This window comes from Anopheles maculipalpis, chromosome X, assembly GCF_943734695.1.
Source record: "Anopheles maculipalpis chromosome X, idAnoMacuDA_375_x, whole genome shotgun sequence".
Classification (NCBI taxonomy): domain Eukaryota; kingdom Metazoa; phylum Arthropoda; class Insecta; order Diptera; family Culicidae; genus Anopheles; species Anopheles maculipalpis.
In genome coordinates, this window is record NC_064870.1 from 11,163,878 (window position 1) to 11,176,427 (window position 12,550).

At 44.9% G+C, this 12,550-nt stretch overlaps 1 protein-coding gene across 1 annotated transcript in view; it reads left to right on the plus strand.

Annotated features, from left to right (window-relative positions):
- Positions 1-12,550, plus strand: part of LOC126561809 (neurobeachin) — a 289,107-nt gene that overhangs the window by 4,157 nt on the left and 272,400 nt on the right. Inside the window, exons 3-15 of the mRNA XM_050218139.1 lie at positions 774-1,005; positions 1,090-1,286; positions 1,375-1,496; positions 1,970-2,216; positions 2,291-2,437; positions 2,515-2,847; positions 4,111-4,251; positions 4,579-4,715; positions 4,809-4,878; positions 4,962-5,105; positions 7,313-7,899; positions 8,543-11,573; positions 11,645-11,816. Coding sequence (XP_050074096.1) covers positions 774-1,005; positions 1,090-1,286; positions 1,375-1,496; positions 1,970-2,216; positions 2,291-2,437; positions 2,515-2,847; positions 4,111-4,251; positions 4,579-4,715; positions 4,809-4,878; positions 4,962-5,105; positions 7,313-7,899; positions 8,543-11,573; positions 11,645-11,816 — 5,560 coding nt within the window. The remainder of the gene's footprint in view (positions 1-773; positions 1,006-1,089; positions 1,287-1,374; positions 1,497-1,969; positions 2,217-2,290; positions 2,438-2,514; positions 2,848-4,110; positions 4,252-4,578; positions 4,716-4,808; positions 4,879-4,961; positions 5,106-7,312; positions 7,900-8,542; positions 11,574-11,644; positions 11,817-12,550) is intronic.

A 12,550-nucleotide genomic window follows, 5' to 3' on the forward strand; every position in this document is an offset into this window, starting at 1 on the left:
CTTTTTCGCTCGAATATTGTGACACCTTATCGTTCCACTCGGGTGTTTATCGGTAGTTTCATTGTTGGGTGTTCTTATCTACAACCTACAACGAAGACGCATGCCTTTGAGACGTGATGATCGAAGCAAGCAAATAAGTTGTCTTGCATGCCGGTTAGAATTGGCTGTCTATTTTCACCCGCTCTATGGTTGTTTGGATTGTGTTTGGGAAGAGCTGTCGAAATGCTAGTTTCTCGTATTGCCATTGGAACCTGCCAGTCGTATGTCCACATCGACACATTGTAGTGTGCTTCAAGTTTCCCTTGATCGGTGTATGCTAGCAGCTTAAATGAAACTACTGTGACTGATCGTAAAGGGAAATATTTGCACAGGATAAACAGGTTGAATGAAATATCGTCGCCTACGGTATGTCGAATGCAATCTTGCGCACCTTTTCGCGCTATAAACCCCCTCCACGTTCGCTGATAAGGCGGGTGTAAATGAGCGCAACGTAAACACGGTGTAAAACCGGTGCCGGTGACTTGCGGCTTGGGCTGATACTGCCACCATGCATGGTGACGTTGGCGCTGTGCGATAATTTTATGTAGAGACGATGCCGCTAAATTTTGCCTCTAAGACAGGAATATTTGACAACACTCATCGATATTTGACCAGAAGGCAACATCGCGCTGAAAAACATCGCAATTAATCTGACTAAAAAAAATTTTTGTTGTACAGGTGTGAATGAATCTAGTTCTCTTATCATTTTGTTTTATTCAATTTACACTTTTCAGCTCGTCGGCGGTGAGTTCGATATGGAACTGAACTTCGTCGTGCAGGACGCCCAAAACGTGAAGCACATGCTCGAACTGTTGGATCACTGCCCGGCAAACCTGCAGGCGGAAGTGTGGAGCGTGTTTATAGCGATCCTGAAGAAGAGCGTCCGCAACCTGCAGGCGTGCACCGAAATCGGTCTGATCGAACATGTGCTGGCACGTTTGCAGCAAGCCGAACCGATCGTTGCCGGTATGTGTAGCTTGTTGGTGTGCGTGGTTATGGTACATATGGAAATGCAATAACCTCGTTTGGTCTCAAATTTTTTCTTTGCAGATCTACTCATCGAAATGCTTGGTGTTCTCGCCAGCTATAGTATTACGGTGAAGGAGCTAAAGCTACTGTTCGGTGCGATGAAGGCGGTCAACGGGAAATGGCCGCGCCATTCGGCCAAGTTGCTTAATGTGTTGAAACAGATGCCGCATCGGAACGGACCGGACGTGTTTTTCAGCTTTCCCGGCCGTAAGGGTTCGGTACGTTAGCAAACGCGAGCAACACCAACGCAGTATCGAATTACAATTATGTTACATCGTTTTATTGTTTTATTGTTCGCTTGCGTAGGCTGTAGTACTACCACCGTTGGCAAAATGGCCGTACGAGAACGGATTTACCTTCAGCACCTGGTTCCGGCTGGATCCGATCAACTCCGTTAACATCGAGCGTGAAAAGCCCTACCTATACTGGTGTGTATACATTGCTGATCTGAATAACAACTCTTTTCAGGGAATTAATTCGATCTGGGATTTAATTCTTTCAACAACTCTTGGGAGTCGTTATAATAGGGCAGAAGACGGCCCCTAATCTTACGTACTTTCACTTTTAATTCAACTTAACTTTTAATGACCGGATGGAGTTGCCGTGGGATCAATTATCATAACGACATTAAGGCTCTCCTAACAGCTATGACAATTTTTTTATCGTGTACCCAAATATGTTTGTTCTCGTCCCGAAGTTTTTTGGGGAATGTCCATGTATTTTTGTTCCTATCCAACAAATTTTTGACACATTCCCTCCAGTTTCTTCTACTGAGTTTTTTTTCGTTTTGGTATTCTAGAACTTAGAGTGAATTTGTCGTATGAAGCTATAAAGTTGTAAAGCTAACCACCAACACCAACACTCACGATGGTTATTGTTTGCCTTTCTTATCCACACATAGTTTTAAAACGTCCAAAGGTGTCGGATACACAGCACACTTCGTGGGCAACTGCCTGGTACTAACGTCCATGAAGGTGAAGGGCAAGGGTTTCCAGCACTGCGTGAAGTACGAGTTTCAGCCGCGCAAGTGGTACATGATTGCCATTGTATATATCTACAACCGGTGGACGAAGAGTGAGATCAAGTGCCTGGTGAATGGCCAGCTAGCGTCGAGCACGGAAATGGCCTGGCTAGTGTCAACGAACGATGTAAGTATTTTTGGTAAGGGACCTATCCCACCAGTATGACTTAATGTTTATAACGCTCCTTCTGTGCTCCTCAGCCGTTCGATAAGTGCTACGTTGGTGCCACGCCGGAACTGGACGAGGAGCGTGTATTCTGCGGACAGATGGCCGCCATCTATCTATTCTCGGAGGCGCTTACCACGCAGCAAATTTGCGCCATGCATCGACTCGGCCCTGGCTACAAGGTAAAACACGATCGTGCTGTATGAATGCAAGCATCCTGGCCTTCACGTTATCGACTTTTATTTCTCGTTTCCTCCAGTCCCAGTTCCGCTTCGACAACGAGTGCTATCTGAATCTGCCGGATAACCATAAGCGGGTGAGTGAGGCGAAAGCCATCATTTCGTCGCTTTCTCCAACGCCACTGGCTCCGACCGAGTCCACTATCCATAGAAATCTAGTTAGTGGCAGCACTGTTGCTGCTACCGCTGCTGCCGCTGCTGCTACTACTGCTGCTACCGGTGCCGCTGCTGCCGACCACCACCACCACCCGTCCTCGTTTTCCTCATCCCCGATTGCGGCTTCGGCCAGTTCCGGTGTTGCGCTTGCTTCCGCTGCCCCGGGCTCCGGTGGCGAATCGTTTGATTTAGTATCCGTAAGCATGCTTTTATTGTTTTTTATGTTCCGTAATATGGTTGATTATGGTTTTCAAAAAAAAAAACACACACACACCTTCTCTCTCTTTCTCTCTCTTATGTCTCTTTGTATTTCTCCTATTTCTCTACAATTTAGTTTGTAAGCGAAGCTCCGAGAAAAATTTGTAACTTATCGAATATTTAGTTTTGTAATTCGTTTTAAAATCATCGGAGTTTGTCAGTTGCGTTGTGCGAATTGATCGAATATACAGTGCCGGACCAAACGCCAAGCCCAGTCCCAGATAGCCAAAACGCGATACTATATGCTTTGTGAGACGGATTAAAAACGTCTCATATCATGACTTATATGTTTACTTACAGCAGTAATTATCAGACTTTGTGTGGAAAATCAACTGAAACAACTGGAAAATTCGTAGTTTCAGTCTTTCATTTTCGCTTTTCAAATTCGATGAAACCGTTATTGAACAAACCAAAATTGAAAGACTCATATAACATCGTGAAGTCATTCTAGAGGCTATCTGGGGCACGCGTTGTCATTGCAAAATTTCATACCGTGTCCCGGTTCGATCCTATCTGGAAGTTCGTATGCACACAGGAAATGCCTTTGAAAAATATGAGTTAATGTTGAAAAATATTATGCTCATAGTTGAAATAATGCCTCCCGATCGCTATCTGATTGTAAGTCAGTGAAAAATTATTTAGATTCAACTTGGTGATTTGCCCAGTAAGGTAAATAATAACAGAAAATTTCTTTTAAAAAAATACAATTCAATAATACGATAGGTTTACGATTTTGTGATACTGTTTCGTCCGACACTGCATATCTGTTGGTAACCGTTGTTAAACATTGATTTCCAATTCCCTCTGTAGCGTCGCTCGTGAAATGCATGAAGTTTTTGTGTAGCCCGTTTTCTTTATCCCTTATTGCTCTAAACTGTTGTTGTTTCCAAACTGTTACATCACTCGTCGCCCTTTATGTTGTTTGTTACTATTTTCGGTTCAATCCTAAGCTTTCTGCTTGAAAATACTCCTTTAGAGTCATGAGCCGCGGTGCCGAGAGCTGAATTCTGCTATAGGGGAGCTAACCATCTGCGTGTCCTATTCACCCCATCAAATACGCGTCTCTTCCGTATTCCAACGTTGCAATCGAATATCCATATTTTAATACTTATCTCTCGTCTGTCTCTCATCTCACGTGTTGCGCAATCATGATTGAATGCAATCACCATTTAAAAAAAAACACACACACACGTTTGTTATAGGTGCTGTACGATGGGAAGCTGTCGAGTGCTATCGTTTTCATGTACAATCCGGTCGCAACGGACGGCCAGCTGTGCTTACAATCGGCTCCCAAGGGCAATCTGTCGTACTTTGTACACACACCGCATTCGCTTATGCTTCAGGTAAGCTACGTTACGTAACCGTTTTCACTGTGTGGAACAGTATAGCTCGGAATACAACTATAGAAATGTTTTGTAGTTTTCTGATAAACAAAGCGAGATTTTCAAAAGATAATTGAATGGAATGATTGAATCAGTCTAAATCTATCTCTGATTTAAAAAAAAATCTTTAAAAAAACTCCATCGAAATGTTCTTAATGACCGTTATTTTAGTTTTACGATGAATTCTACCACAAATGTTTTTTTTTTATATTTTTATTGTACTTTTCATTTATTAATGAATTATATTGTTATATCGCTTATTTTTTTAAAATTTTGTTCCCCGCACAGGACGTAAAGGCTGTTGTGACTCATTCCATCCACTGTACGCTGAACTCAATCGGCGGTATACAGGTGCTGTTTCCACTATTTTCCCAGCTCGACATGCCTTACGAAGGCACCGACGTACGAAAGGATCCAACACTATGGTAGGCACGAAATTCACCAACTTAATACTTTGCAAGCAAAAGCTGTCCTAAAATTAATACGCCTTGTTTTTCTGTTGTCTTACTCATTTTTAGCGCCAAGCTGCTTGGATTTATTTGTGAGCTGGTAGAAAGCTCACAAACGGTACAGCAGCACATGATACAGGTAGTATCACATTTATACCGAACACTCCTTCACAACATACATACTCATGCATTCCATACACTTTACCACGCTTTTCCCGACAGAATCGAGGATTTTTGGTGATATCCTTTATGCTGCAACGTTCCTCCCGCGATCACCTATCGTTAGATGTGCTGGGATCGTTTCTGAGTCTTACCAAGTATCTGGTGACTTGCCTGTCCGCCAACTCGGATCTCTTGCTCAAACAGGTACGTCTGGCCCAACATCCGTTGTCGGCACCCAACTACTAAGGCTTTTCCGACCCGCGAGCGTCGATGGGGGCGGCACGATGAGTGAAAAAGGAACCACGCAACGCGCACAAGGATGAAGGACATACACGCGCTCCCTCACACACGCAACTCTTCGTACTTAATGGGCCACCTATTAGCATTGTTTTTAGACGCAAGAGTGCAGAACACGATCACTTTTGTGTGTGTCCTTTTTTGTGGTCAAACGTTTTATGCAAAAGAATGCGAATTTTTTAGCTGTGTGTGTGCGTGTGATTGTGTATTGTGACACGACACAATCGGCCAGAGGACATTAAGTTTATCCGGTTCCTCCAGCAGCGATGGATTGTTTTAATAATGCATGATTTAAACTGATTGTTATTACTTTACATATGTATAGGCTGTATTTATTCCTAGCATCCACCATTTTTTTCTTTTTAATCTTTGCTTTAGTTTTGTGTTTTGGTTTTCGATTTCTATACATATTACTTGAATGTGTTTACTTGTTACAATATTTACATAGCTTAATTGAATTGCTGGAAAAATCGTTTAAAGTATATGGAGTATACTTTATACGAGTATACTTATACAGTATATAGTATACGAGTATACTTATACACAGCAAATATTGGGTGGAATAATAAGGAAGATATTTTATTTTTCCTTATATCCCTGGTACAGTTTTGTCTTGCATGTTCGTACCTGTGTTAATCGATTTGGGCCTTTTTTTTAAATTGTTGTTGATTTGTTTTTTTTTTAATGTTATTTTAAGTGTATTATCTATAATACAACTCTACATGTTGTATGCTTGTGAGCCAGCTTCTAAAGCTGATGATCAAACAAGATGGTTTATTATTTATCATGGCTCTATAAACGCTTTTCAATTTAGTACCAGGTTTAGTACGTGCTTTACCTGAATATTTACTGCTACCAATTCCTATAGCCGCTAAAATTTGTTATAGAAACTCGTAAACTGGGTCTTAGTTGATTCTTTAATCTGCAACTCATGATGAAAATCCTAGCTTTTTTTTTTTTTTAAACATTTTTGTTGTTCAGTGTATGTGACGATCCCAAATCTTTAATTTTTAATAAGCATAAGCTGGATCACGTATTGTATTGTGGAAGCATATTGTGGATCACGACAAATAATTTGTTGACCTTTTTTTCTGTTAAAGGTAACCTTTTTCATTTTTTTCCCTGACTTTGACCATGCAATTATTTAGATAGATACTCCTCTTCAAATTGATCTAGAAAATTGTAATCGGACGGTATGGGGGTACATTTACGCTAGCTAGCGCTCGATTCGAGTAGATAACAACATCACTTTGCCATCACTGTGGTATGCATGTGGGAACTATTGCTATTCTGCTTTTACTGTAAATCACATGGGTCAGTGCCATTCTTGAAGAAAGTAAAACGGGATCTACCGTCCTTTTCATTGACTGTGAACCTTTTATGAAGTTTCTGTTCATTGTTCCAGGGCCTTAAATGGTTGGATGGCCAGATTCAGGTTCCCACTCTATCAACTTTGCCTTCTGCAGAATTACCAGAATCTGATAGATATTTGACCGATATTTGTTCCCTGGTGGACAGCGGCCACCAAGAAATAGTGTACATTTTTGTCGCTTTTTTAATTGTTACTACTGATGTCTTCCACTTATAAGATAATAATAAGAGGAATTGGATCGTTGAATGTTACTTTTTTAAACGTTTATTTACATAGGCTTTCTAAGCTCTTTGAGTCTACATTCGCCTCTCTACAGAAAGTGGCTTATACTAAAACAAAACTATCACGGATGTGTGGTATCGAATGTTGGTGAAATTTAGTCTTAAAACCTCAGTTGAATACAATTTTCTTAAGGAACAAATTCTTTAGATGTAACACAAAGATCATAAAAAAGGGGAAGCCCTGCTGCTATAGGAATTGGTTATTGCTGTATGTATTATGTAGGAAAAGAATGGTTGTATTCGCCGTGCCTTGCGTTGTGTGATACGTTCGTCTAGCTAATGGAATGTTCCGTTTTTTCTTCGTAATGAATTTTTTCGTTCCTTTTTTCCACCTCTTTTGGTTTTGCATTTTGTTGGATCGTTGATGTTGTTGTTTTGCATTAACCTTACCTAAATCTTGCTGCATGCCTAAATTGAATCGGCTTGTGGCAGGGCAGATGAAATTCAAAGTTAAAATGAAGCTCTTCTGTTTCTCTTTCCTCACCTGGCAGCTGCTAGATCACGTGCTGTTCAATCCGTCGCTGTGGATCTACACACCGGCCACGGTACAGGCTCGCCTGTACGCGTATCTCGCGACAGAATTTCTCAGCGACACCCAAATCTACAGCAATGTTCGACGCGTCAGCACGGTCCTGCAGACGGTACACACGCTCAAGTTCTACTACTGGGTGGTGAATCCGCGCGCGAAGAGTGGCATTACACCGAAGGGTCTCGATGGGCCACGACCTGCCCAGAAGGACATCCTGGCGATCCGTGCGTACATACTGCTGTTTCTCAAGCAGCTGATCATGATCGGTAACGGGGTGAAGGATGACGAGCTGCAGAGCATCCTCAACTACCTGATGACGATGCACGAGGACGAAAATCTGCACGACGTGCTGCAAATGCTGATTTCGCTCATGTCCGAGCATCCGAGTTCGATGGTGCCGGCGTTCGATGTGAAGCACGGTGTGCGTACGATCTTCAAACTGCTCGCTGCGGAAAGCCAACTGATCCGGCTACAGGCACTGAAGCTGCTCGGATTCTTCCTGTCACGCAGCACGCACAAGTATGGGTGAAGAACACATTTTCTTACTAAAAGGCATAGCCGATATCGAGTGGTATAACAGGAACTTTTGTCCAAGAGGCATTACATTTTGACACCGCTCATCAACTTTTGACCATATTGCATCGATTTTTGACCGTAAGGTATCAATTTTTGAGTCCAATTTATAAATTTTTGGCTCTTAGCCATCAAATCTCTACACGTGGGAATCAAATTTCCTTTTGAGTATAAAATTTTAATAATTTCTTCAAAGACATATGCTAGCAATATATAGCAATATAAATGTTTATTCGACATAATTTTTAAACAATATTTCATTCATGGTAGTACATTTTACTGTTTTATTAAATTCTTTTTATTAGTCTGCAATTACTACTTTACTTTGACAGCGTGATAGATGATTAAACTAATTTCTGATGTAGTTTACGCAATCTGTGCTTGAAATGAAACATTGGTCCTGAAATTGGTCCTGTTTGTTCTTCAGTGTCAAAAATAGTTGAAGGGTCAAACATTTATGACTTAGATTCAAAAATTGTTGCTGTACGGACAAAAATGATGAGTGCTGCCAAAAACTCCTGACTTACATGCAACATTTAGGGACAAACGACTACAATGTAATGTTTATGGTTTTGCTTTGTACCTCCAGGCGAAAGTACGACGTTATGTCACCGCACAATCTGTACACGCTGCTCGCCGAACGGTTGCTGCTGTACGAGGAATCCGTTTCGCTGCCAACGTACAATGTGCTGTACGAGATCATGACCGAGCACATTTCGCAGCAGATTCTGTATGCGAAGCACCCGGAACCGGAAAGTCACTACCGGTTGGAGAATCCGATGATACTGAAGGTGGTGGCGACGCTCATACGCCAGTCGAAGCAGTCCGAGCAGCTCATCGAGGTGAAGAAGCTGTTCCTGTCCGACATGACGCTGCTGTGCAACAATAATCGCGAAAATCGACGCACCGTACTGCAGATGAGCGTATGGCAGGAGTGGTTAATCGCGATGGCGTACATACATCCGAAAAGCTCGGAAGAGCAGAAACTGTCCGATATGGTGTACTCGCTGTTCCGGATGTTGTTGCACCATGCAATCAAGTACGAGTACGGTGGGTGGCGCGTGTGGGTCGATACGCTCGCGATCGTGCACTCGAAGGTGTCGTACGAAGAGTTTAAGCTCCAATTCGCCCAAATGTACGAACACTACGAAAAGCATCGTACGGATAACATTACCGATCCTGCCCTTCGCCAGCAGCGCCCGATAAGCACGATCAGTGGCTGGGAGCATGGTGCAAACGGGAGCAATGGAAGTGGGGGCGGCGGGAAGGAAGGTGAGCTAGATATGCACGGCAAGTGTGTGAAGCAGTTAGCGCCGGGTCCTGGTGTGTCGCCACCCGGTTGCGTTTGCGAACCGGAAACGGGTGAAACGATGGTCGACACTAGCGTAATGATGGCAAAGCAGCAAGCGATCGGGTTTCAAGGCTGTCAATCGGGCACGCCTGCAAGCGGGCCCAACAATAATGGATACACACGATCCGCCGGGGAGACGGATCTAATAGCCGAGGAGGATGAGGAGGAGGCACAGAACGCGGCTGTCGCTGACGAAGATGCCGAAGATGTGTTGGACGAGGAAGAGGAGGAGGAGGAGGAAGAAGAAGATGAGGAAGACGACGAGCAGGAAGGTGATGGAGAAAGGAGTGGGTTTGCTGCGGTACATCAACCCGTTGGCGTTGCAAATCACGCCAATGCGGCCACAACCTCCGAAAGTGTGGTTAAAACAATCGTCGATGAAATTATCGATAAATCGGCAAGTATGTTGGAAGAGAACGAAAACGCAGCTGGCGTGGATGAACGCCACCCGAAAGAAGCACCAGCAGAACCGACATCCTCGCCAGTAATTAAGGATGAAGAGATCGAGCTGGCTGTAAATGAGGTGGTCAAGATGAACCAGAACGCGCTGAAACCGGTAGAAGGGGAGGACGTGAGTGGGGAGAGCGGTGGTGATTCGGTTGTTGATCTGGCGACGCGTGGTAGTGTGGAACCGGTCGGCAGCACACCGTCGGTATCATCCACCGTCAGCAGTTCACCGTCGGTTGCCTGTGTCAGTGATAGAACAAATGATAGAACTGTACCGATGTCACCGGTGCTCCAGAGTGAACCGGATGCACAGAAGGTGGCTGCTGCCGTCGGCAGCATCGTAGACGAGATGCTCGATCGGTGCTTCCCAATGGAAGAAGAAGCGGCGGATCAGTCCGCGTGTCCTGAGCGGCTAGCTTCCGAGATGCAACAGGTCGTCGATTCGATTATAACTGATGCAGTTGAGAAGGTGGAAAAGGGTACGGTGGATGAGGGGCAGGAGGAAGCGACTGATGGACGGCAGGAAGATGATAGTGTGCAGCACCACCATCACCATCATCACCATCGTCACCATCCACACCACCACCATCATCATCATCCGCATCATGCGCACGAGGGTAAAGATCAGCGAATTTCGGTTGTATCAGACGCAATGGAAGGAATGGCAATCAATGACAAACAGCAGCAGCAGCAGCAACAACAACCACACACCGGTGGTAGTTTAATCGAGGAAGAGGAAGATGAAGTAGAAGAAGAGGAGGAAGAAGAGGAGGAGGTGGAAGAGGAGGAGGAAGAAGAGGAGGATGATGATGGAGAGGTGCTGGTGGCGGAAACGGAGGAACCACTCGGCGAACCGACTGCCGATGCTGGTGCGAGTGCCGCCGCCATTGTCAAACAGAATAATAGCAATAATAGTACCGCACCATCGAAACGTGCCGTTAGTGTTTCCACCAACACGCAACAGTATCTCGAGGCACAAACCCAACCAGGTCAGCAAAATCAACCGCCAGCCGGCACCGCTCCACCCACAGTACAATCGATGAGCTACGAGAGTAGCAGTGCTGGTGGTCCGACCGGCGGCGGTAGCAAGCGTTCCAAATCTGCCTCGGCACGGCCAATGTTTTCACCCGGTCCAACCCGTCCACCGTTCCGCATACCGGAGTTTAAGTGGTCGTACATCCACCAGCGCCTTCTCTCCGACGTTCTGTTTTCGCTCGAAACCGACATCCAGGTGTGGCGCAGTCACTCGACCAAGAGCGTACTGGACTTTGTCAACTCGGCAGAAAATGCCATCTTTGTGGTGAACACTGTACACCTAATTTCTCAGCTCGCCGACAATCTGATCATTGCGTGCGGTGGTTTGCTACCACTGCTGGCCAGTGCCACCTCACCCAACTCGGAGTTAGACGTGCTCGAACCGACCCAGGGCATGCCACTCGATGTGGCCGTGTCCTTCCTTCAGCGGCTCGTCAACATGGCGGATGTGTTGATTTTTGCCAGCTCGCTTAACTTTAGCGAACTCGAGGCGGAGAAAAACATGTCGTCGGGCGGTATACTGCGCCAGTGTTTGCGGTTGGTGTGTACGTGCGCGGTACGCAACTGTCTGGAGTGTAAGGAGCGTACGCGCGGTCTCTACAACGGTATGTCGCTGAAGGACATCCCGGGTGGGGTCCATCTGCAAGCACTGATTCGTGGTGCGCAGTCGACATCGAAAACGATCATCGAGTCACTGTCCGGACCGATGAGCCCGGTCAAGGATCCGGAAAAGCTCCTGCAGGACATGGACATCAATCGGCTGCGGGCGGTCATCTATCGCGATGTGGTAAGTGGCGACAGACAACGGTGGCTGGGCCTGTCCGATGCGTCTAAAGTGCGACTAACTATAATCTCAAGAAACGACTCTTTCAGGAGGAAACGAAACAGGCACAGTTTCTGTCCCTTGCCATCGTCTACTTCATCTCGGTGCTGATGGTGTCGAAGTACCGGGACATACTGGAGCCGCCGGTTGAGCTGCAGATACATCGCAACTCGTCGCCCGTCATACATCGGTCGACGCCCACCCAGGGTAGGTACCGTGGGCGTTGGAGGAGGGGGGGGGGGTTTAGAATGGATTTTTCGGTTTGTTCGGATTCGTTTTACTTTCGGTTTCAATTCTTTTTTTTTTTGGTTCTGTTCTTTCCTCGTTCCCGGGTGCTTTCGTTTACTACAGTCGAAATGGAACAAGCATCGTACGCTCTGCTTCTTATATGATAAGTTTTTTTGTTCTTTCTATGCCACCCCCAAATAGGCAGTCAAGACAAGCGCTTCCCGCTATTCTACTCACATCCGAGCCTGCTCCATTTGCACACAGCGCGCGCGCGTGTGCATGGTGGGTGGGTGTGTTTGCTTATATGGGAAGCTTTCTACTTGTTGCGTTGGTTGAGCTTTTCAGCTTAATATTGCTTGCTAATGTGTCGCTGCAGGTTCCGGATCAGTGGTGTCTAGGCTGACCAGACGTACCGTATTTAACGGGACACTCTCTTTTGTTTAACCAAAAGCTGATGTCCAATAGTATCCGTGTTTTACTTATGTATGTCCTGGCAATTTTTTTTAATGTGGATTTTCCGTTTGAGTTTCGTAATAGCCGTCTCTAAGTCATAAAAATTCAACAAGCTGTGATCGAGCGGTATTTGCAGTTTTTTTAAAGAACAAAAATAAGATTTATTTAACAAATATCAATTTGACATGGTTTAGTTCATTTTGAACACGTACTCAGGTTTTTTCTCGTAAGTGTTCTCTGCAGTTTTCTCCTGAATCTTT